The sequence below is a fragment of the Mustela putorius genome, unplaced genomic scaffold, assembly GCF_011764305.1.
Source record: "Mustela putorius furo isolate JIRA1106 unplaced genomic scaffold, ASM1176430v1.1 tig00000127_pilon_pilon_pilon, whole genome shotgun sequence".
Classification (NCBI taxonomy): domain Eukaryota; kingdom Metazoa; phylum Chordata; class Mammalia; order Carnivora; family Mustelidae; genus Mustela; species Mustela putorius.
This window is the reverse complement of record NW_025421288.1, coordinates 1424786-1451147: the sequence shown is the minus strand read 5'-3', so window position 1 is coordinate 1451147 and position 26362 is coordinate 1424786. Positions and strand designations below refer to the sequence as shown.

At 36.5% G+C, this 26362-nt stretch overlaps 2 protein-coding genes and 1 pseudogene across 2 annotated transcripts; 1 reads left to right on the top strand and 2 right to left on the bottom strand.

The window, feature by feature from the left end:
• The first annotated feature begins 6057 nt into the window (after nucleotides 1-6057).
• On the top strand, nucleotides 6058-6757 carry LOC123388205 (annotated as a pseudogene).
• Nucleotides 6758-10945: 4188 nt separating this feature from the next.
• LOC106004582 (olfactory receptor 4C11-like) lies at nucleotides 10946-11860 on the bottom strand. Its single transcript, XM_013050574.1, has one exon. The coding sequence runs from the start codon at nucleotides 11858-11860 to the stop codon at nucleotides 10946-10948; it is 915 nt and encodes a 304-aa protein (XP_012906028.1).
• Nucleotides 11861-20112: 8252 nt separating this feature from the next.
• Nucleotides 20113-21051, bottom strand: LOC101691788 (olfactory receptor 4C15). The gene has a single exon (XM_013050572.2). It carries the CDS (start codon nucleotides 21046-21048, stop codon nucleotides 20113-20115), a length of 936 nt encoding a protein of 311 aa, XP_012906026.2. The 5' UTR covers nucleotides 21049-21051.
• Nucleotides 21052-26362: the final 5311 nt, after the last annotated feature.

Below are 26362 nucleotides of genomic sequence, written 5' to 3'. Positions count from 1 at the left end.
GAGAGGGAGCACATGCAGGGGAAGTAGGAGGAGAAAAAACAGACTTCCTGCTGAGCAGGGAGCCCGATGCTGGTCTCAGTCCCAGGACCCTGGGATCATGACCCGGGTCTAAGACAGACACTTAACCACTGAGCCACCCAGGTGCCCCAGTCCACTCTTTTTTAAAGGCACAGAAAATATTTAGCCCTAGTATGTGTTTCAGCACATGTAACAGCATTCAATTCTACTTTCATGATTTCTGTGTCTGTGACTTTAGGCAAGTTTCTGAACTTCTCCTAGTCTCCTAGAAAATGTTACCATAGATATAATAATTACTATTCATCTTAATGATATCAGTAATATATAAATTATTACAATGAAAACTAGTGATTAAAATTTCTATAATTTCTAAAATATTTTGAAGTCATTATTAAGTCAGTAAGTAAGGAAAGAAGAGTAAGAAAGTGGAAATAAAAAAAAAGAAAGTGGAAATGAAAATGCTTTTACATTTTTTAAATTTATTTTTTATTTTCAGCATAACAGTATTCATTATTTTTTCACCACACCCAGTGCTCCATGCAATCCGTGCTTTTACATTTTTAAAAAATTTTAAATTAACTAAAGTTATAGTTTATGTACAATAAAATGTAATTTTTTTTGATTGAACAATCATATACACTACTCAGTGCTTGTCAAGAATGGTGTACTCACAATCCCCTTCCTGTTTCACCCATTGCCCACCTCCCTTCTGGGAACTATGAGTTTATTCTCTGTATTTAAGAGCCTGGGGTTTTTGTCTCCTTTTTTCTTTGTTCATTATTTTTCTTAAAATTCACATACGAGTGAAACTATATGGTATTTGTCTTTTTCTCAGATTTATTTCACTTAACATTATAACAAGTCCTTCAATTTTGCTGCAAATTGTAAGATTCCATTCTTTTTAAAATGGAGTAATATTCCATTATGTATATGTACCACATCTTCTTTATCAACTCACCTGTCATCAAATGTCTGGATTGCCTCCACAGTTTCGCAGTTGTAAATAAAATTGCAATAAACAGGGGCGCCTGGGTGGCTCAGTGGGTTAAAGCCTCTGCCTTCAGCTCAGGTCATGATTTCAGGGTCCTAGGATTGAGTGCCCCGTCAGGCTCTCTGCTCAGCAGGGAGCCTGCTTTCCTTCCTCTCTCTCTGCCTACCTCTCTGCCTGCTTGTGATCTGTCAATTGAATAATAAAATCTTTTTTATAAAAGTGCAATAAACAGAGTGCTATATATTTTTCTTCAAATTTGTGTTTTTGTTTTGTTTGAGTAAATATCACACAGTGAAATTATTAGATCATATGGTAATTCTTTTTTTTTTTTTTTTTTTAATTGAGGAACCTCCATGATGCTTTCCACAGAGAATGCATTAGTTTGCATTCCCACCAATAGTGCAAAAGGGTTCTTTTACTTCACAACCTCACCAACTCTTGTTTTTTTTTTTTGTTTGTTTGTTTGTCTGTTTTTGTTTTTGTTTTTGTCTTTTCAATTTTAGCCATTCTGACAGGTGTGAGGTAATATTTCACTGTGGTTTTGATTTGTATTTCCCTGATGATGAGTGATGTTGACCATGCTTTGATGGGTTGACTTGTTACTTGTATGTCTTCTTTGAAAAAATGTCTATTCAGGTCCTCTGTTCATTTTAATATAAAATTATTTGTCTTTGTGGTGGTGAGTTGTATACATTCTTTATATCTTTTGGATACTAACCCCTTATCATTTTCATCTGTCTCTATGTATTTTTTTTTCCTCTTTGATCTTTGGATTGACATATTCATTGTTTAGAAGCAGGGTATTTTCCTCCACATATTTGTGCTCTTTCTACATTTCTTCTTGTTGGTAATTCTATTTTCATACCAGTCTGGTCAAAAAAGATGTATAACATGATTTCATTCTTTTCGAATTTACTAAGACCTATTTTGTAGCCTAACATGTGATCTATTCTGGGGAACATTTTCTAAGCACCTGAAAAGGATGTATCTTCACCAACATTGAGATATAATGCTCTGAATATATCTGTTAGGTTCCTTTAGTCAAAAGTGTCATTCAAAGCCACTGTTTCCTTATTGATTTTCTGTCTGGATGATCTGTCCATTGGTATATGTGGGGTGTTATAGTTTCCTGCTATTATTGTATTACTGCCAATTTCTTCCTTTATGTCTGTTAATAGTTATTTTTTTAATGTATTTAGGTGCATCCAGGTTTGTTGCATAAATTATTTATAATGGTTATAGACTCTTGTTGGATTGTTGGACTCACTTGCTAGAGTCAGTTCAGACCTAAAGATACATGCACATTGAAAGTGAAGGGATGGAAAAATATTTACCATGCAAACAGAGGGGAAAAGAAAGCTAGGGTATGGGAGCAATACTAATATCATACACAACAGATAACTCATCTTATCTCTCCTCGGATTGAAGCTCTCCACTGGTGTACTAATTTGCTCTCATAAAAAAATGAAGTCATTTGATGCAACCTGCAAGGCTCTACATGATCTGTACCCACCACCCCCTCTATGACCCCTCATCTAATACTTTCTGGGTTCCCATGGACTCAAACACTCCAACACATTTCTGTAGTGTATATCTACACAGCTGACTCCCTCATCTCCTTCAAGGACTTACTCAAATGTGATGTCCTCCATAAAAACTACTCTGACAACTTTTGTAAATCTGCAGACTGGAGAGAGGGTTAAGACAGTGGAGGAGTAGGGAACCCTAATTTCATCTGGTCCCTAGAAATCAGCTAGATAGCTATCAAATCATTCTGAACATCCACAATAATCACCCAGAGATCTGAGAAAAGAATTGTTACAATTCTACAAATGGAAAAGTGACCACCTTTTGCAAGGTAAGAGGTGTGGAGACATGAATCCACTGCAATATATAGGAAACTAAGGGAGGGAGGGGGGAGGAAGGGGGCAGGAAGGGAGGGGGAGGGACCCTCAGTGGTACTAGAAAATTGTATAAGCAACAGTCTAATTTTGTAAAGCAAAATTAGAACTTTTAGAAGTTTGCCTGAAAAGCCCTGAGGAGATGAAGCAATCCACATGGGACAATGTAGTCTCAGAATCCCCTGGGTCACAAAAAGAAGGGTGCCTTAGTGCAGAAGAGTTCCCAGGCACTGGAGCATGGAAAACTGTTGCAAACAATGAGCCCAGGTGCCAGCTTTCTATTCAGTGTTCCCATAAACTGAAAACTGCAGTACAGTCTGGTGACTGGTCACCAGTCAGGGGCCCAGCAATTGGCAGAATCATGGAGAGATTTCCCCTTTCCCCTCCCTGGTAGGAACAGCAGTTGCCACAGTGCTGTGGTGTTTGCCACAGGAGTCTATAATGTTTGAACACTAGAAATGGTGTTGTGTGTCTGAAATAGAAATTCCTGGTCATCGAATAGGTGAACATAAAGTGTAAAACCAGGAAGACCAAAGTGATTAACTGTTTTTCCCTGAGGGATCACTGAAGAGTGGGGAACATGAACATACATCTCCAAGCTAGAATCAGGATGCTGCCACTTTAATTCTCATCCTCTAAAGTGGTGGGGAAAGCCTTCAGGGAACAAAAGCCACATAGAGAAATCTGGCCCATTTTCACTGAGCCCAGACCCCTGGTAGGGCAGTGTAATTCCACCCAGGGCAAAGACTCCTGAGAATCAGCCTCAAAGGTCCCTCCCCTGAAGACCAGCAGGAATATCCAGCTAACATCGTTTATTAATCACGCAGAACTGCTAACTGCTAAACTCCAGCACTAGTGGAAAAAGTATATAGAATTTGTAGCGTGCATTTTTTTTCTCATGATTTTTTAGTCTTTCAGTTTATTTTTTTTTCTTTTTGAACTAATTTCTTTGGGCTTTTTAAATGTTTTTAAAAGGCTTTTTCATTTTCATTTTTATGGATACATTTATCTTTTCATTGTATTTAATTTTATTTTTGAATATATGCTAAGTTTTTCTTTCTTGAAAATTTTGAAATCTAGCTTTTTTTTTCTTAAAAAAAAATCAAAATACACACAGGGTCTAGCTAATTGCTTTGTTCTGTTCACCTGTTTCTTAACCAGTTTCTATTTCTTCTGATTAGTTTAGTGTATACTTCTCTGTGGGTGTTGCTGCTATTTTAGTATTTTGTTCTCTCATACACCCATTCTTCTCTGGATAGATGACAAGATGGAAGAACTCACTCCAGAAAAGAAAACAAGAGGCAATAATGACACAGGAACCAGATCAGTATGGAGGTAAGCAGAATAATGGAAATAGAGCTCAGAATAATGATAAAGATACTAGCTGGACTTGAAGAAAAACAACAGACACTAGAATATCCATTTCTGGAGAAATAAAAGAACTAAAATCTAAACATATAAAAATTTTAAAAGCTATTAATGAGATGCAATAAAAAATGCAGTCTCTAATTGCTAGGATAAATGAGGCAAAAGAGAATCAGTGATGGGGAATAAAGAAACCAAGAAGAAAAAGAGAGGTAAAAAACTACTGGATCACAAAGAAAAAATTTGAGAGATAAGTGATATCATAAAGCAAAACAATGTTAGAATACTTGAAGTCCCAAAAGAAGAGGAAAGAGAGAGCAGGGAAAAATGTGACAACACCCCTAATCTGTGGAAGAGAACAGTCATTCAAGTCCAGGAGGCACAGAGAAATTTCCCTCAAAATCAATAAAAATAGGTCAATACCTCAATATAATAGTGAAGCTTGCAAATTTCAGAGACAAAGCAAAAGTTCTGAAACTAGCTCAGGACAAGAGTTCCCTAACCTACATGGGTAGAAACATAATAGACTGGCAGCAGAACTATCCACAGATACCTGGCAGTCCAGAAAGAATTGGCATGATATATTCAGGGTGCTAAATGAAAAACTATGCAGTCAAGAATACTTTATCCAGCAAGGCTGTCATAGAAGGAGAATAAGATATATAGGAGAGGCAAATAGAAGGGGAGATAAAGAGCTGTCGAGACAAACAGAAACTAAAAGAATTTGTGATCACTAAAGCTGCACTTCAGGAAAAAGTAAAGGGGATCCTTTGAGTGAAGAGAGAGCTGAAAAGTAACATAGACAAGAAAGGAACAGAAGTAACATAGACAAGAAGAAGAAGAAGAAGAAGGAGAAGGAGAAGAAGAAGGAGAAAAGAAAGTCAAAAAAGAAAAAAAAGGGCTGAAGTGTGCTGTAGGAATTTAGCATTAAATAAGCATAAAAAAGGCTTCACTGAGGAGAGATTAGAATAATGCCATAAGTAGATGAAGCTACCAGGCAAACAGCAATATTTAACCAGGGAAAGCGTGCTTGATGTCCTCAAGAATTTACAAGGAAGCCAGTATGTCTGGGTAAAGGGAGCAAGTATGGAAATTCCAGAAAAGGCCAAAGTGGCAATAGAAGATCAAATCATTTTAAGAATTTGGTGTTTTGTGAATCTGAGGGGTTTGAAGTGGTCAGGGGGGTGGGAGGTCCGGTACCAGGTGGTGGGTATTATAGAGGGCACGGATTGCATGGAGCACTGGGTGTGGTGAAAAAATAATGATACTGTTATGCTGAAAATAAATAAATGAAAAAAAAAAAGAATTTGGTGTTTTGTGCTTTTTGTTTGTTTGTTTTTTGTTTTTGTTTTTGTTTTGTCTCTGAGCAAAAGGGAATCACTGCTGGGTTTTAAGCAGCAAAGTATGCTGTGCTGGAAATAGACTTAGCAGAACAAGAGTGGAAGTAGGGAGAATTCTGAGTTCAAAACTATTATTTATGATGGAAGCTCATAACAGGATGAAAGGAGACTTGGTGGTAAAGCAGATTATATTCTACATATATTTTGAAGGCAAACAAATGTGTTTTTTGTTTTGTTTTTTGTGTTTTTTTGCTTGTTTTTTGTTTTGTTTTGTTTTGTTTTTTCCTAACAGCTTAGGTGTGAGCTGTGATATTATCAATTTTTTGGACTTCATGTTTTTGGCCCGGGAAACTAGAAGGATGGAATTTTCTGGGGAAGGCCACAAGTGTTTGACTGCAACAATAATCAGTCATTGTTGGTCTCCCTGGCTGGGATAAGGTCGATGGGGGTGCTTAGCCTGGTGGTGGTTCCTGGGGAGGGGTCCTGGAAACACAGGTCGTCTAGAACCTGGAAGGGAAACATGGGTCCATGCCTGCACCTCTTCCCCTACAACACCATGCCTACCACAAGTTTAGTGCTGTTCACAGATGGCCTGGGCCATTTCTCAGTGAACTCCACCATGCTGGGAGTCTGGCAGGCATGATTTCCACCATTGTGATACCTCTAACAGAACTCATCAAATCCGGGCTAATTGTACAGAATGTGCTGGAATTATCTTACAAGGGGATCCATTGTGCTTTTTCTACTGTTTATCAATAGGGAGGGTTCTTGGACCTTTATCAAGGATTTTCCTTGACTATTTTAGGTTTCATTTGTTTCTCTGCTAGTTTCCATGATCATAGAGAATATCAGGACTGGATCTGAGATCAGTTCTCTCTCCTCTAGAACATTGCCAGGGTCTGCCTGGCTACTGAGGTGACCCAGAACCTCTCCTTTGCCTTCAACATGGTGAAAAGAGAGGCAAAATGTCAGAGCCTCCAGCTTCCTCACTGTGGAGGAGTAGATGTCCATTTCTCAGGAAGAATGGCCTGCTTCCCACAGACAGTGAAAGCCTCATGGCTACTGGGGCTCTAGAATGGACTGTCGACTCACTGAAGACCCTTCCATATTTTGGAATTATGTTTGGCAACTTTGAGTTATAAACTTATCTTTACTGAAATTGCTACATTGTGTCTCCTCTGACATATAAACTCCAAGGCTGGATCAAAGTAGAATCTCTAGGAATCATGAGTATTAAAAAGTTCTTAAGGGGTGCCTGGGTGTCTCAGTTGGTTAAGTATCTGACTCTTTACCTCAGCTCAAGTTTGACCTCAAGGTCATGAGTTAAGCCTTTTGTTTGTCTCCATTGTGGGTGTGGAGCCTACTTAAAAAAAAAAAAATGTTCTTCAAAACAGGACAACTTCAGTCTAAAGAATGAAAATTTAAAATCAAATAGAAGTGTGCTGACTGAGGGGTGATTGGGTGGCTCTTTTGGTTAAGCATCTGCCTCCAGATCAGGTCATTATCCCAAGCTCCTCGGATCAAGCCCTGCATCAGGTTCCCTGCTCATAGAGGAATCTACTTCCTCCTCTTTCTCTGCCCTTCCCCATGCTCATACTTTCTCTCGCTGTCTCGCAAATAAATAAAATATTTTTATTAAAGAAGTGAGGGCACCTGGATGGCCATTAAATGGTCATTAAAACATTTGCATTTGGCTCAGGTCATGATTCCATAGTCCTGGGATTGAGCCCTGATTCAAGCTCCCTGCTCAGCGGGGAGCCTGCTTCTCCCTATCCTGCTCCCCCTGTTTGTGTGGTTGCTCACTCTCTCTCTCTCTCTCTCTCTCCTTCCCTCAGATAAAGAAAGAAAGAAAGAAAAGAAAGAAAGAAAGAAAGAAAGAAGTGTACTGACTGAAAGTATGTTGTATTCACAGGTACATGTTGTCTCTTATCGTGCACACACAGAGTGACAAAAGGATATTATTGACTGCTGCTATTGGAAATGTGAAGAATTCAACCACATACCTTTGAGCTCAAATTGATGTCCTGTGAACATCTGTATCACGGGGAGGTTTCCCAATATGACTGTCTAATTGTGAAATTTCACCAGATTTGATAGCAAATCTAACAGTAATGAAATCTGCATTTTCACTCAGAACGTAAATGTACAATTTGTACAACACCAAAGAAAGGTAATTATCCTGAAACCTCAAAACAACAAATATTTGAAGTGGCTGAGCAGATACTGCATCATAAGCTTAGCCAAAGGGTCACAGCTTACACTAAACCACATCAGCCTAGTGTCACTCAATTTGACCCTAGACTTCTCAATACAATCATTCTGTAATTCATAACTTTTGCTGACTTCTGAGTACACAGACCACAGTATGAATTATGCCTTATAAGAAACTAAATGAAAATATTTAACATTTAAAAATTATCACTATTCTAGTAGAATCATAACTCTTTATGTAAATGTGAAGCAGGCCAGGCTTAGATGTTTTAGGAATCTTGTGTTTCAGGAAGGCAGTTTTTACCATGACTGATTAATTATGCCCCAAAAGATCTTCCAGGTGAAGTCATATAGAGCTTAAGTTACCTGAATTCTATGCATTTTTAACCTCCTTTACCAGCCTACTCTGAAAATAAATTCTTGAGTCAAGTTATTCTCACAAAATGCCCTAGATCCCTAGAACAAATCAAAAAGAACATTTGACACATACCAAAAACAAAAATGGTAAATGGTTAAAAATGCTTTAGGTTAATCATCTACTACTGTTTTAAAAAATCAGATTTCAGATTGTTCCACCTTGAGGTCTGTATGTCAAGTTTATATAACTGTCTTTTCAAATAATGCCTACCTATGAATTTAAAAGTATCTAAGATTAAGTTGTTAATTTATACATACAGGTTTTGAGGATGTTGATATTTATACACACATAGGTTTCTGGTATATAAAATTTATTTTTGAAAAGGAAAAAATCAATCATTAAATATAAAGATATTAAATAAAAAATAAATTAAAAAGTATAAAGATATTTGTTAGATATATAAAGTATCAAGCAAGTAGTTGAGTATACAAGGCTGACTTTCAAGTAGGAGGTCTGCAGTGAAAATATAAATGTCTGAGTCATCAGCATAGAGATGGTATTTAAAGTCACAAAAACCCTTGATTGTAATTTACTTTTAACATAACATGAAATAAAATTTTCCCCCTGAGCTTTAGTTTCCTAAATACATGCACTTTCAGAGAAATTTCAGCTAATCAGAATTGATACTAAAAGAAAAAATAATAAATAAATAAATAGATAAATAAATAAAAGCAAACTTCCTGATCATCAATGACCTCCCACAAACATTCTCCTAATGGACGTTCCTAAAACTTAAGGTGAAAAACTTTCTCTCCTTCATAATATCACTTTCATTAATACTTCTCCTTTCTTCTCATTTCTCTTCTTCCCCTCTGTTTCTATAGCAATAGTAAATTATAGTAATTAATAGCAAAGGTGGCAAGACAAGTAGCTTATTGATGTCTTATGTTACCCACCAAGAAAGTCCTGCCTCATCATTAACAGGATTTTTGCCTTTTTTTTTAAGGATCTATCTATTTATTTGAGAAATATATAGAGAGACACCATGAGAGTAGGGGGGGAGGGCAGAGGGAGAAAATCTTCAAGCAGACTTCCACTGAGCATGGAGCCCTACAAGGGGTTAGGTCTCACAACACATGAGAAAAGGACCTGAGTAGAAACCAAGAGTCAGATGCTTAACAGGCTCAGTTAACCAGAAACTCAAATGGGATTTGTACATTGAGAGATTTTTTTTAGTACAGGAAATGAACTTTAAATAAATCTTCCATATTTTTATTGTCAGAGTTTGAAAGTTGACCCTTATCCTCAAGGAGGCATACTCAAACAAAGTCTCTCAGAATGGATTTAGATGGGTTGATCTGCCATACTTCAAGCTCCAGTCATCAAATCTGTAGGAAAGCAAACTTGATTATATATATTCTGAGACAGACTCACTGCTCACTCTCACAGGGACTGGCTGCTATTGTCCATGCTCAGTTGTTAATGGTACCTAAACTAAAATGTAAATATAATGAAAATACCAAAGTGCTTATTCTAGTTATTAGCCAATGACTAGACATTTTTTTTTTTTTCCTCTCCAGGGAGGAAAATCTCTGAAGGAAAGCAAATTACCAGGCGAAGTTAGTTTAATACAGGCAGAATTCAAAAACCCATAGCCCGAAACATTTCTCCTAAAACAGAATTATACATGCCATGGCCAGACAACCAAGAAATCTTATCCACTAGTCAGTGAATCATTTTCTTTCATGTTCCCATTTGGATGGAATATGGTAAAATTTGCTCTGTTTTCTCTGTCAGTTGTTGCTTTTCTCATATGTATGAACTTATCCCTGAGGTGTGGCTTTCTATAATATAATTCTCAGAATTGGATAAAATTGTCCCTAATGCACCAACCAACAACTAGGGAAATACCCATGCACTTACATGACAAATGTATATGAAACTAAGAAGATAAACAAATAATAATAAATATGATAAACAAAGAAAAAAATTTAAGTACATAAAAATTATAAATCAATACAATGAATATATTGGCTATAACTAGAATTATACTATTTGAATAGCAGGTCATGAGTTATCTCCTTATACATGCTCAAGAGACACAAAAAAAGGCCAATTTTTACAGATGTTACAAAGGGAAGATAAGCATCAAATAAAGGCTTAATTAGTTGATATGTGTGGTCCTGTGGGATCATCAGCTTCTTGTACTGACTTGGAGATATTCATCGCTGAACCAGAAAAGATAAGATCCAGATTTAATAGTGTCAAAACTGATTTTCCAACAAAATAGGTCAGTCAAAATTAGTGGCCAATTTTTCAACCCAGGTCAGAACCATGGAAAAGAGAAACACAAGCCAGAATAATATACAAAGGAGGGAGGTCAAGTGATAGATGTAACAATAGCTGGCTCACAATCTGCTGTTCAGACAGCAGAAAAGTGAAGTGGGCTTATCTCCCACAAATACTACTGTATTTGATAGTGTGACACTCAATGAAGCTGACTTAAAATGAAATGGATCTGTGCTCTGTGGTCATTCCACTTATGTTTACAAGCATCCCACTGGGAGAAAATTCAATTGTCCATATTGAGATGAAAACTTCTTTTTTTTTTCATTTCTATCAGCCTAATTTTATTTAAGTTGTTACAGAATTAGACATTGGAGTCCTCTGTTTTTTGTTGCTGTTGTGGTGGTTTCTTTTTCTTTTTTTTTTTTTTTTTTTTTTTTTTTTGGTTTGTTTGTTTTTTTCCCCCCATTACAAGTCAGAGTTTGTTGCACCATAACTTCCTCATGGCATTTTTCACTTCTGCATTTCTCAGAGTGTAAATCAGAGGGTTGAGCAAGGGTGTCCCAATAGTGTAAAACACAGCCACCATCTTGTCCACTGGAAATGTAGTTACAGGACGAGTATATGTGAATATACATGGGACAAAGAATAAGATGACAACAATAATGTGGGAGGTGCAAGTAGAGAGGGCTTTCTTTCTTCCTTCTGCACTCTGGTTATTCAAAGAATGTAAGATAAAAATATAAGAGGTAAGCAGGACTATGAAACTTACCATGCAGATAGCCCCGCTGTTAAAAACTATGAGTAAATTTATTGTGTAAGTGTCCATGCATGCAAGTTTCAGCAATGGAGTCATATCACAGAAATAATGATCAATAACATTGGGTCCACAGAATGGTAGTTTCAAAGCCAAGAAAATCTGTGAAGAAGAATGGATACAAGATACCACCCAGGCCAGATTCACCATTGTATCACAGACTTGCTGGCTCATGATAGTTGTGTACCGCAGGGGCTTACAAATGGCCACATAGCGATCAAAAGACAGGAAGACGAGCACTAAGACCTCCAAACACCCAAAGAAGTGAACTGAAAAAATCTGGGTCATGCACTCATTGTAGGAGATGACTTTCTTCTCAGATAGAGAATCTACTATCATCCTAGGAGCAGTGGTGGTTGAGAAACAGGCATCAGCAAAGGATAAGTGGAAGAGGAAGAAGTACATGGGACTCCCAAGTGTCCGGCTGCATCTTATGGTCATTACAATCAGTAAATTTGCCATCAGAGTTGCAAGGTATAGAAACAAGAAGACCACAAACACAACTTTCTCCTTTAGAACATTTTGGGTTAGCCCAAACAGAATGAACTCATTCACACTGCTATTCAACTCCATCATTACAGTGAGTGTAGAAATTGTTCATCTGCAGAGAAATTTGGAGAAATAGTGACCTGGCAATAGTGGTGAAATTGATTCAGAATTGCACTTTTATAGTTCTAATTCCATCAACACATAAACCTATGGCTCTCAGTTCTTCATATATTGAAATCACTTGGAAAAGCTTTGGGTTTTTTTGGTTTGTTTTTGTGTTTTATTCTGTTCTTTTAATGTTAATGTCCATGATTTAACCATGAGCATTAGCTGAAGGTCTTCTTATGTGGACTGAGATTTTCAGGAATAACAAAGCTCTCAAATAATTGTGAGCTCTGCCAAGTTCTGAGAACTAATGACTTTGCTCTATGATCTTGATCAGATGACTTTAATGTCTTGAAGCCTTTTCTTCATTTGACAATTAGACACTCTAACAGATACTTTAATAAGTATATACTTATGTGTATTAAGTGCATGTAATATATAATATGCATTATATACATAATATAAATGTATATTATATATTTGTAATGTATATATTTATATATGTATATCTATTTATATATAATCATATATGATGTATATATTAAAAATAATATCCCTTATAACTTTAAAACATATATACTTGGAGACTACCTTTTAAAAACCACATTCCTTGATTTGGACATGAGTTTGCAACTATTATTCCTGACCTCTTGAGTATCTTGTTTGGATTATGCTTTAAGAGGAAATTACTTCCATAGATTCAGAGTCATGGTGGTAATAATTTTACCTTTATTACTTCTGTTTAGGAAATTACTATAATTTATCTTTATTCTGTCTTATAATACATTTGCAACTTTTAATACTGATGTCAAATAATCAAAATTTATTTTGGTATGTGTTTTGAGAAACTCTTTCTGATAAATCATCAATCCTTTAATTAATCAATAACAACATCAGATCAGCCACTAGTATGTACTAACTGCATACTCATATCCACAATCTATGTAAATGGCACAGAAATTTGTCCTCAGCTTCTTTACAACCAAGCAGGAGCAATAGCGTACCGCTAGATAAGATTGTTAACTACATAAGAATTACACACATTGTGATAATACCAAGTGAATTCTGGCTCCATATGTACAAAGTTCCCTTGATTATGAACTGGCTGCTCAGTGAAGTTTCAAAAAGCCATCAGGGAGATTCAAATCAAAGCCATAATGAGATACCACTTTACACCAGATAGAATTGTCAAAATCAACAAGACAGTAAACCACAAGTGTTGGAGAGGATGTGGAGAAAAGGGAATCCTCTTACACTGTTGGTGGGAATGCAAGTTGGTACAGACACTTTGGAAATCGGTGTGGAGATTCCTTAAGAAATTAAAAATAGAGCTACCGTACAACTCTGCAATTGCACTACAGAGTATTTACCCCAAAGATACTGATGTAGTGAAAAGAAGGGTCATATGTACCCCAATGTTCAGAGCAGCAATGGTCACAATCACCAAACTATGGAAAGAGCCAAGATGCCCTTTAACAGATGAATGGATAAAGAAGATACGGTTCATATAAACAGTTCTTTGAAACTCAAGTAGTCCATAAGTTTATACTCACTTTCCCTTAGTATAATATACATTTTAAAATTACTTACTCAAATATCCATTTATCCCAATAAAATTCTATATGTAAACAAAACTTAAAACTTAATTGTCATCCAGCTAAAATAATATTGTGTAGAAAGATAAGCTAAAGATATTAAAATTAAAAGCTCTGATTGGCAGTCCCAATGATCTCTGACAGCTATAGAAAAGAAACAAATATATAATGATTACTTTGTTTTGAAACATCAGATTCCTAGGGTGTCTGGGTGGCTCAATCAGTTAAAGGGCCAACATTTGGTTTTTACTCAGTTCCTGATTTCATGGACCTTGGGATGAAGCTCCCCAGTTGAGCTCTGTGCTCAGCAGAAGTTTGTTTGGATATTTTCTCCCTCTGCCCTTTCTCCCATTCGTTCTGCCTCTCAAAAAAAAAAAAAAAAAAATAAATAAAATCTTAAAAAGAAGGAGGAAGAGGAGAAGGAGAACAAGAGGAAGAAACATTAAAAAAAGGGATGGACCCAAAGGGAGGGAGGGCTTGACTGTGAAGTTAGGTGAGAATAGTCCATAAAATATAGAGGGTGAAATATGCATAGCTTCAGGTTAACATAGAGATGAGCACCATAAACTTATAGTCCCATTAAATTAAACGGTAAGTAACAGAGAAATGTGGGGGCAGATAATGTAAAGTCATGAAAGCCAGGTGAGGTGGTTCTATTTTCTTTTATTTTAAATAAGCATAAAGAAGGCCAAAGGCAAAATTTTGAAATAAAAGCGAAAATTTGAGGGCATTAAAACAAGAAAGTAACACTTATGGATGTATACATTATGTGAGATCAACACCACCACTCAGAGTTCTATCAGTGAATTCAGTCATTTCCTCATACTCCACACTGTCTTACCCTGATTTTTGGATGATATCACGTTAACAGAGCATGATTTTTTTATTTGTAAAATTCTTTTTTTTTTAAAGATTTTATTTATTTATTTGACAGAGAGAGATCACAAGTAGGCAGAGAGGCAGGCAGAGAGAGAGGAGGAAGCAAGCTCCCTGCTGAGCAGAGAGCCCAATGCGGGACTCGATCCCAGAACCCCGAGATCATGACCTGAGCCGAAGGCAGCGGCTTAACCCACTGAGCCACCCAGGCGCCCCATTATTTGTAAAATTCTTAATTTTTAGTTTTACCTGTTGAAATTTTACAATTCAAATTATATTGGTATCAATAGTATTCCCTTGGTTTTCCCAAGTCAATAGCCTTCTTCCTCTACCTCTTATTTTAATGTGTATATATATATATATATATATTCACATTGTGACATATATATATATCACAATTCAATTAGGTGATTCTAGATTATATATTATTCTTGCTCTATAATCTTCAAACATCATTTAAACAATATTCCTCTTTTGTTATTTCATTTGACCTGCATGTTTTCTTGCAAGGTAGGTGTGGCCTCTTGCTTTATGCAAAGAGACATCTGTATGCAGAGTTTCACCTGAGATCAAGAAAGTTTCACTGAGTACAGTACAGTAAGGCTAGAACTAGAATGGAATGTTACTAGATAACATTTTCTTTCTCTAGCATTCAGCCATTGCAGCATATGAAACAATAAATCTATCATCACGTAGATTGCATCCAAGAGAAGACAAATCCTGAGCCATTAGAGGATACCAACTGATACATTAACTCCTGGTCCTGACTCCAAAAATCAGGTTCTGTAAACTGCATGGTGAGGTAAATGGAAAATTAGATACCCAAATGAATAATGGTGAAGAGGAAGACAGGGAAAATACAGAATACAGTCAGAGCAGGAAAGAGGAGACTGGGAGTGAACAGACACCAGGCATTGAAGAGTTAGGGAATAAGACACAAAAGACATACAAAAGAAGGAAGGTGAGCAAAAAAATAGTGAAGAGGGTTATTTGACCCAAGTTTTCATTGGAGAGTTCAATTTCTTTCCTCCTGACCCACCCCATGATCTCTCACCCCAAAACCAGACAAAAGTTTTAGTTGTGGGTCATAAACAAGGGGTTAAAAAGGTCTTGAAAACCCATGAGTATAGAAAATGCACTCCTACCTTATATTCTATCTCAGAAAGATCACCACTGACCTAAAACTTTTCAAATCAGGGAACTCCTCAAGATAGAAACTTCTGCCAAGTTGGCCACAATGCCATGCTGAAGTTTCCTGCTCTACCCCACCCCTGCATTAAGCATAGATTATTTGAAAGGTAGTAAAGGCTTCTGCTGAGGCTAGGAAAGGCTTGGGAACCCTGGGCCATCTCGGCCCCTCATGGATGGAAATAGCATCCAGGAACTTCATAATTTGTTAGAAGACACTCTGAAAATAGATTCCATCAGATCAGTCTTGACAAGACAATGTGAAGAAATTATCTCAGACAGATGAAAAACTTACCTCTTTGCTTGTGAGGAAATAGATGACTTCCAATAGAATAATTTTTTTTTTGTATCTTCAACTTTAATTTACTTAGAAGGTGAATCATATGAAGATTGAATAAAACATACAAACTATACTTCACTGAGGTTTCTCACTGGTTTTATCATAAGAGGTGATGGGATGTAGAGAGTTTATGCAGAAAGGGAACTCCACATGTGGCCTTACATCACACAGTTCTTCCCCAGAAGCACTAAGTCAGACAAAAACAAGGCCTACATTGGAGCAGGGGAGACATTCATGTAAAAAGAGAAATTTATTAATTCAGTTCCTCAAAATTTTGTGGAGGAACTTTATCCCTGCACTCTGAGAGATAAATTCTTCTGAAGCCACTTCTCTTTCCAGAGTTGCTCTTTTGGAAAACACATGAAGTAACTGATTTCTTCCACAGCACTGCATATTTATGGCAACTCTCACCCAAGTTTTACAAATGCCTAAGGCAGGCATCCAGCCTCAGGAACCCCAGGAAAACCATTACTCCCAACCCAGTCCCAAAGGATGTCTAATGTGTTAACTTGTTCAGATGGTCCATGGGCAAACACATGCTTTGGGGCCAATTAGTTAGCTTCAACTCACTGTGAACTGCAGGAGAGAAAACTCTGCTTTCTTCTCCATAGGCTTTGCTTAAACCCATCTCTTCTAGAAGCATGAAAGTTGTTGAAATCAGTTAAAGGTTTAGATAGATGAAGTATGTCTGGTAGACTGACATGTGTCCTGGCCCCACCAATATTTTCTATGTGATGTTAAGCAAGTTTTTCACCTTCTTTAATTTCCAATTTTCTCTTAGGAAAAGTCAACTGATAATAACATTTTCCAGTCTGTTTGTTTGTTTGTTTGTTTCTTTCCTTCCTTCCTTCCTTCCTTCCTTCCTTCCTTCCTCCCTTCCTTCATCTTTTTTAGAGAGAAAGAGTGCACAGGAGTTGTGAGGAAAGGGGAAGAGGGAGAGAGAAAATCTCAAGCAGGTTCCATGCCCAGTGTGAAGCCCCACACAGGGCTCAATCTCATGAGATCATGACCTAAGCTGAAATCAAGATCAGACACTCAACTGACTCAGCCACCCAGGCACCCCCATTATTTCTTAATTTTTAATAATTTGTTCAGTTCCCCATTCCTAATCTTACCTATGTTCCTAAGTCAATTTATAGAGGAAGATAGGAGAGAAAGAAAAGAAAGAAAGAAAGAAAGAAAGAAAGAAGAAAAATAATTTTTGAATATATGTATTGTGTATTGTCTTCTATATTTTCTTTCTTTTTTTTTTTTTTTTTAATATATGTGCCCTTCCTGGGGTGCCTGGGTGACTCAGTCAGTTAAATCTCTGACTCCTGATAATGGTTCAGGTTATCATCTCAGGGTCATGAGATCCAGCCCTGTGTCTTGTTCTGCACTCATCACAGTTTCTTTGTTCATCTCCCTCTGCTCCTCTCCCTGCTTGCTCTCTCTCTCCTCCTTCTCAAATAAATAAATGAATAAATAAATAAATGTGTAAATAAATAAATATTTTTAAAAGATACATGCCCTTCCAACTACCAGAGAGAAAGTTGCTTGTGAATGGTTATAACCTACTTAAGATGATATAGATTGCATTAAAAATTACTTTTCATGTGGCAAATCATATTATTACCCAGCACTCTAGATATTTGGTCCAAATATCAACTACCAAGTGTGTCACTATCTTCTAGGCACCTTCGATGGGGATGAGCTGAGTCATGCAGGGTACAGGGGAAGGACAGAATGGGGAGACAGGAATGGAGGTGAGAGGATCCCACAAAAGATCGCACAATGTCTTGCCATCTTGCTGAAAGGTTTAGTGGCAACCATCAAGCCCTGGCACTTTACAGAAATGTCAGAGAAAATCACACCACAAAACCTGGTCTCTTTTATCACAAATGGACTGGAAGAATCCTGAGGAAGGTTTTTGGTGTGTCACTTAAGATCTTAGAACTCAGGGGGCGCCTGGGTGGCTCAGTGGGTTAAGCCGCTGCCTTCGGCTCAGGTCATGATCTCAGGGTCCTGGGATCGAGTCCCGCATCGGGCTCTCTGCTCAGCAGGGAGCTTGCTTCCCTTCCTCTCTCTCTGCCTGCCTCTCCGTCTAATTGTGATTTCTCTCTGTCAAATAAATAAATAAAATCTTTAAGAAAAAAAAAAAAGATCTTAGAACTCAGCTTCTCCATCAATTGAATGGGAATATAAATACCTACCTTTAAAATGCTTCTGGGGGTGCCTAGGTTTCTCAGAGGGTTAAGCCTCTGCCTTCAGCTGAGGTCATGATCTCAGGGTCCTGGGATCAAGCCCCATATCGGGCTTTCTGCTTGGCAGGGAGACTGCTTCCCCTTTCTCTCTCTGCCTGCCTCCCTGCCTACTTGTGATCTCTCTGTCAAATAAATAAATCAAATGCTTCTGTAAATCTTAAAATATTTAACATAGAAAATAATGAATCCCTGGCTCAGAGAAAGCACAGAAGAAATATTCATTTGTTTTTATTAATCGTAAACATGAGGAAAGGAAAACCAGAGAAGTCAAATATCCCACAGAGTTCCCACAGCTAATTGGTAACAGAATTGAGTTTAGAATCGACATCTCTTAAGTACAAGTCTAAATCTCTTTTATGTTCATATGATGTGCACAGTAATGTCATAAGATTTCTTGGCCTGGAAAACAATAACTGACAATGAACGAGTCCCTGCATTAAATTTCCCAGTCCAAAAGTCCTAAATGAACTTCTTACTTTTGAAGGAATTATTAAGCTCTCCATTCTGGTGGGGAAATTTTGGAGGGTAGTTTGCAAGAAGATCCTGAAGTGGCCAAAGGCAAGAAGGTGAGTCAACAATCTCTTGAAGTTTCTTCAATCTCTGAGTCAAATGACCTTTAGCGCTCATTAAATTTCTTGTACACCAAAAGACTGGATGACATCTGGATTCCAGGTTCTGTCAAAGCAATTCCAGGATTTCCTGAATTCACTTGACTATGCTCATCCCATCATGGAAACTGTGTGGAAATAGAACAAATGCCAACTGAGGTTTGTCCTAGTTTGAGCCAACTTTGTCTTCAATTTAGCAACAGTCAGGGCCCTGATTTAAAATCTGTTTATTTAAAGTTGTATCTTACAAGGGAAGGTTTCCAATGAATAACTCAGAAATTCTGGCTAGATAAACCCAACTAACACAGTGAAAATTTGAGGGAATAAACGATATTAATGTGATCAGAAATACTTTATGATTAAAACTCAGATCACTGAGAGCAAGATTTGTTTTTGTACACAATGAAAGAATGGACAGAGAGTGAAGAATAAGAAAGTCATAGAGAACAACGGCTTTATTTTCTATTTGAATATGTATATGTATATCACATATATGAATATATACACACACACATACACTCACATATATATATATACACACACAATAATAATATTTTACCATTTTCAAGATTTAATATCTGTAATAACTACATTCCTTTGCCAAACATGACACCTTAGTGTATTAATGTAAAAGATATGATACATCATGATATATCATGAACCAAAAACAGGAAAAACAAAATTCCCTGCCTCACCTAGAGTTTACAGTCCATGAGAGGAGGCTGACAAAAAAAAAAAAAAATAAGAATAGGAAAATTAAATTATATCTGCATATCAGAAAGTAATAACTTCTCTAGAGCAACTTTTAAAAAAATAAATAAATAAGAGTAAATGGGGAAGTGGGATCACGAAATCCAAGGTGTGAGTTCATCTTTTTCAGAACATAGTCATATGATGTAGGGAATCTTATTGCTCAGTTTCTGATAATGCTTGATCTCTTCCATTCTTGAGTCATGACTGTTGTCTTCATCAATCACAAAGATCAGTATCCTACACATGAGCTTCTTCTCACTTGAAATAGTGTATGCTTCTGTTTTTAATCTCTCAGATTTTTTTTCCATTTCTTACAAATTTACCAAATCATGGGATGAGTGGCAAGAGTCCTGAAGGAAAATTTCTATTTATAATCTTTTATTGAATCTTAGATTTTAAGAAAACATAATCTCCAACTCCTTTTAACTTACTATGAAGATACTGAATTACCAAATCAGAGTTGATAACTGATCTAAGGGTGAAAATATTTTCATAGCCCCATATTACTGGGTCGTTTTTATTTTTGTTTTCATTATATAAGCACCTATTAAAGAGACCCAAACACACAAAGCTTTTGTCTCAAAAATTTGACTTTTATTCTTCACAATTTTTTTTAAACTTTAATATTTCATTTGTCACTACAACCCACTATCAGTCTGTTCCATACTTTCTTTATGGCATTTTTCATTTCCCTATTCCTGAAAGTGTAAATCAAAGGATTGAGCAAAGGAGTTAGGATGGTGTAAAATATAGCCACCATTTTGTCAAAGGAGAAAGCAGATGGAGGTCGTGCATACACAAATATGCAAGGGACAAAGAACAAAACCACAATAGCAATATGAGATCCACAGGTGGAAAGAGCTTTCCGCTGCCCTTCAGGACTATGGGTTCTCAGAGAGAGCAAGATGACAACATAGGAGACAAGCAACAAAGAGAATATTATGATGCAGATAGACCCACTGTTGGCAACCACCAAAAGGCCAAAGATGTGAGTGTCAGTGCAGGCAAGCTCCAGTAATGGGTACAAATCACACATGAAGTGATCAATGACATTGGGGCCACAGAAGGGAAGTTGGAAAGTAAAGAGAATTTGTATCATTGAATGCAGAAAACCCCCTGTCCAGGCTATACCCATCAGAATGCCACAGAGCCGCCAGTTCATGATGGTTGTGTAGTGTAGGGGCTTACAGATGGCCACATAGCGGTCATAGGCCATAGCTGTGAGGACAATCACCTCCACCCCAGCAAAGAAGTGTTCGGCAAAGAGCTGGGTCATGCAACCTCCAAAGGAGATGGTTTTCCTCTCATAGAGGGAGTCCACAATCATCTTGGGGGCAATGACAGTAGAGAAGCAGGCATCCAGGAAGGACAGGAAAGCCAAGAAGAAGTACATGGGTGAGCCAAGGAGTGCTGGGCTGCTTCTGATGGTCACCACAATTAGCAAGTTGCCCCCGACAGTTGCAATGTAGCCAAACAAAAACACAACAAATACTATTTTCTGAATATTAGGATTCTGTGAAAGCCCCAGAAGGACAAACTCAGTTACAAAGCTTTGGTTTTGCATGATTTCCAAGGGAAAGCTCAAAGCTGCCAGAAGAAACATGTAGAGTCTACAATTATGAGAAAGAAAAATGTGTTTCAGACAGTGCAATGTGATACAGTAGTCATTAAGAAGTTGGTGCATCCACATGAGAAATTATATTCTGTATTTCTAGCATCACTAAGAACACAAAATTCAAAATTTGTTGAAGCTGCTATTGGGAGGTCAGGAAGAATTGAGGAGGAGAAAAATACTATTTTTAAATATTATTAAATACTTTTACTAAATACTTTAAAATAGCCAGAGCTACAATAAGGGGCAAAGGAGGTATCCACATGTGGAGAAATAGTTTATCTCAATTGCCAACTCTAGTCACTTAGCAGTGGCTTCCTGGAGTAAACTGTTGAGAAAGATTCTAAGGAAAGGGGTATGATACTGGAGTTATCATGTCCACCCATGTGCACAGAATAGGAGCAGAGGGCATTTGCATGTTATCCTTGCTAGGAGTTTGCATGATCTGCAAACAGGAGAATAACATTCATATTAAGAGGCACTTGCAAATCATGGCTACTCTCCAAATATTTCTTTAAACATCTGAAATAAACTTGGCCTTTAAGATGAGTTCATTCATTCCTTACAAAAGAAAGATACATGGGAAAGCTCCTACAAACACAGAGCAAGCATCCATGTGTTGAATTGTTTGTTTGTTTGTTTTTCATCATTTTAAAATAAGAACTGGAATTTAGAAGAAAAAAAAAAACCTATATCAGAGTGTTGCCATGTTGACTAAGTTAAACAATACAAAAAAAAAAAAATATTCTGGGCCTAGTGCCTAGGATAGAGTCCATGTTAGGTCTTATCCTTATTTTTCTGGTAGGAAACTCATACATACAAAGATAAAGTTCAGAACGCATGCTAGGTCTGGGATGTTAATAGAGAAACTTCAGTTCTAACATCTAACACCCAAGTCCTTCCCGCTGTGTCAACAGAAAGAAACAAGAACTTTCCTTTTCTTGCAAGAATGTGGAGCAGTTTGGCCTTTCAATTTTACATCCACCTGTAAAGGTTCAAGCCTTCTGATACCCTTGTTCATGTTTGGATGAAGCCCTTTGATGAAGGACACAGAACAAATGAGTGCAGAATCAGAAGATAATGCCCCAATTACTCACAGATACATATTGGTAACAGTCTGGAATTTTGATTACCCAGTCTCTACACACACAAAGTGAACTGGAAATTTTAATCCATCATAAGGTAAAATGTGTTTTTTTTTTAATTTAAAATCTTTTTTTTATTTTTAACTTTTTTATTTTAAATTTCTTTTCAGTGTAACAGTATTCATTATTTTTGCACCACACCCATTGCTCCATGCAATATGTGCCCTCCTTAATACCCACTACCTGGCTCCCCCAACCTCCCACCCCCCCTCCCTTCAAAACCCTCAGGTTGTTAAATCATGGTTTTTAAAAATATACTAATTCTAAAATTGCAGTGAAACTGTTTCACTTATATAATCATTTGGAAAATGCTTTTGCATTATTTCCAGAATAATAAACATATTTTTAGTCCTCATAGTAGGAAATCCTACCACAAAAATATTCTAAAAATTAAATAGGATGTATAACTTTTATAATGGAAGATGATGTTGTGTCATTTATAACGATGAGAATTTAGAAATATCTAATGTGGTCAACAATAGGAGGATGTTTCTGTAATTCAGACCATGACAGATTGATAGCATCTGGTGTTGTCAGTAAAACACTAATTATTAATGTGAGGACATGAATGGTGAAGGATTTTTATAATATGTAAAATGAGAAAAGCAACAAATGTATAGTAACTCTGCCCATTTATAGAGACGTGTTAAAATAACCCTAAAATCAACATGTGAAGATTTCAAAAAGTATCTAGACAGAATGGCATAAACAATGAATTGTGGAACACTGAAAATAAATTTAAAAATAAAAATTTTTAAAATAGAATATAAGATAAAAAGGAAGTGAGTGAATGAAGCAAAATTTAAATTATTTAGTAATAAAAAAGAACTGCATGAATTTAAAATTAAAAAATCAAGCTTACTTTTTTAGGATGATTTATTTATTCTAGAGAGAGAGTATGAGCAGGAGGGGCAGAGGGAGAGAGAATCTGAAGCAGACTCTGTTGAATGCAGTGTCAGACAGAGCATGATCTCAAGACACTGAGATCAACCACCTTAGCTGAAAGCAACAGTCAGATAATTAAACCAATGGATCACCCAGACATCCCTAAAAAATCTTTGAATCCACAGCACCATCATTTTCCATCAACTTAGCTGTTCAGAAAAAAGGAGAGGGGGCTTGAGAATCATTTTATCAAATGTTCAGTATAATTAACTTGTGTAGGTGGAACTAACATAATAACATAACATAGCTTCTTAAACTAAAAATGTTAAACTATTATAAGCTTTTCATAAATAGATGTATCATGGCCCAAACTTTCCCAAAGATTCAAAGATCTATCCTTTTCAATAGCTGTACTCTTCAGTACACTGGAGGTGCACCAGCGATTGTTCAAGGATCCTCATGGCTGTAAACGGAACTGTGGACCATTTCCTGGGCTGTGACCTGGGGAATTTTGCCTCCCCACTCACCGCTTTGCCCACTATTTCCTTCCCATTCATTTTGGCACAAAACTAATTCTTGCATCAATCATTCTGAAAATAATAGAAATTCCTGTTTCAACTTTCAAATATATTTTTAAAACTATATGAGAATCTCAAGAATTTTGACATTGGAATGTTTAATGTCTTCATTAATCTCTCCAACCCTTTCTTTATGTGCTTCTAGATGCCTCTCTCTGTTTTACTCAACTTCCTTCTTTTCTATCAGCTTATCTTCTAGATCATGGATTCTTTTTCTGTTTCATTTACCCAGGCTGTTAGAGTATCCAGTTTAGAATGCAACTCATTCATAGCATTTTTTAGTCTGGCCAAATTAGATCTCATTTCTGCCCTTAGAGATTCTATATTGTCACTGATGATTTTTTCAAGCCTATGTATTTACTTTATGATTTCTCTCCTGAATTCTCTCTCTGACATCTTGATTATACACATTAGTTCTGTAGAGGAGGACATTACAAAAATAAAAACAACAACAACAAAACCAGAAACAAAAAACAGAAACTACTTGAGGAATTAATAGTAAGGTCACCATTATAAGTAGAATTTTGCAATTATATTTCAAAATATTTTAAAAATATAGTTAGTACAAATTAAAAGAGTAGATTAAAACTCCATTCTTAATGATTCTCCCTAAAATCCTACAATCCACTCTATGTCTGATTTGGGATCATTATTTTCTTCAGCAATAAAAAAAAATTATTCTTTATTGTTCCAATGAAGCATATTCTATTCCTTACAATCTGGATTCCCTTTCTCTTTTATCAATATTGCTCTGCTGATTCCATTAAATGTTTTATATTTTTACTATTTTATACTCTTACTGTGTCTGGAATTTGATTTCAATAAGATACTTGCTTAATGTCCTTAATGTCCTTAACTCTTAATGTCCTTAAGTCTTAATGTCCTTCCCTGTGCCATTTGTTAGGGATTTGTTGTGGGACTATAGAGTTCTGTATTATATATAACTCTGTAAATAGTAAACAGCACTTAAATTTGCCTGATAATGCTTCAGTATTCCTTGCAGACTCAAAAAAATGCACCTCTTAACCTAAAATATCAGGATAAGGAAGGCATTAGAAGATGAATTATATATGAGAATATAATCAGAAAGAATAAAAAAAAATAAGATTACATGACTAGGACCAAAATAGGTACATGCTGCATTTCATCATCATTTGGATTTAACATCATTGGATTTAAAAAACTATGTAAATTCTAATTTTATTAGTTGCATTATTGATGCATTAGGTACTCCTTTTTTTTTTCCTAAGATTTTATTTATTTATTTACTTGACAGATAGAGATCGCAAGTAGGCAGAGAGACAGGCGGAGAGAGGAGGAAGCAAGCTCCCTGCAGAGCAGACAGCCCAATATGGGGCTTGATCCCAGGACCCCGAAATCATGACCTGAGCTGAAGGAAGAGTCTTTAATCCACTGAGCCCCCCAGGTACCCTTGTATTGGGTACTGCTAACCCTTTAAAAAATGTTTGCATTTTAAGAGCGGCTATTTATTGAGCACATATTATTGTGTCAAGTGCTGTCCTGTGAATGCCACATAAATTACTTTGTTTCCAAATCCTTTGAGACTTTTCATATATAATCTAGATAAAAAATGAAGATTCACAGTGAAAAAGTTATGTAGCTTGCTCAAGGTACACAGCTAAGTGATAGACTCATGCTTGCATTAAACCTAGTAGTTGAACAACAACAGCATTTTTTTAAGTACTACATTACACTTTAAAATCCTCCTTGAAAATGCAAAATGTGCATTATAAATCTTACCATTTGTCAGTTTCTTGAAAATTCTGGTGATGGCAATCTCCTATACTGCACAGAAAAGCCCTTCAAAGGCCACCCTAAACTTGAAGTGTGTTTCCAAGTCTTAGATGTACATGTAAGAGGGAGAGAAAGAGTAGCTCTGGCTGACAAGGTAGAGAATGCTCCCCACTACTTATCAATCTTCAACATGGTCTCCAGGAAAAAAGTAAAGAAGCATAAGTTTCCTCCTTGATTTCCAACTGCAATTTAAAGAATTATCCCTGAGAGGACATGACCCTGTAGAATTGTTTCTCAGTTCTCCTCAGGGTTTGGCAATTGCCCATCAGTATGATTTTTCAAGACACAGTTTCCTGTGGTTTGATTTGATCAAGTATTTGCAAATCTTTTATGTCTCCAACCAATTAAAGTTTCTACTTTTTTTTTTCTTTTTTTCCAAATTCTCCTGGGTTTCTATTTAAAGACACTTTCCATTCCCTTCATATTTAAGAATAGAAAACTGTGCATTGGGATAGAATACAATATCTCTGTGCAGCATTAAGGCAAAATGTCCATGTACTTACCAATACAAGAGCTGAGTCCTGGGATCAAGTACAACATCAATCCACAAGGACCTGTAATGTGTTGGGAGTGGAGTAGCAACAGGTGCTTGTTAAAGATTAACACATTTTATGAATAATGTGCAAAAATGTATAGACTAATTTAAAATCTACTTTTTTATTCCTCAGTGCTTAAGCTATATATGTCATCACTTTAAAACTAAAGCACACAATTTTTAAAGATTAAAGGAATTTTTCTCCTTTCCATTTTTTTTAAAGGGAAGGGATGGCAGGTCTGCTTACTCTGAATCTAGGTAGCTCTGGGATTGAAGCTTGAGGGAAACATAGACTTAGCTCATGATGT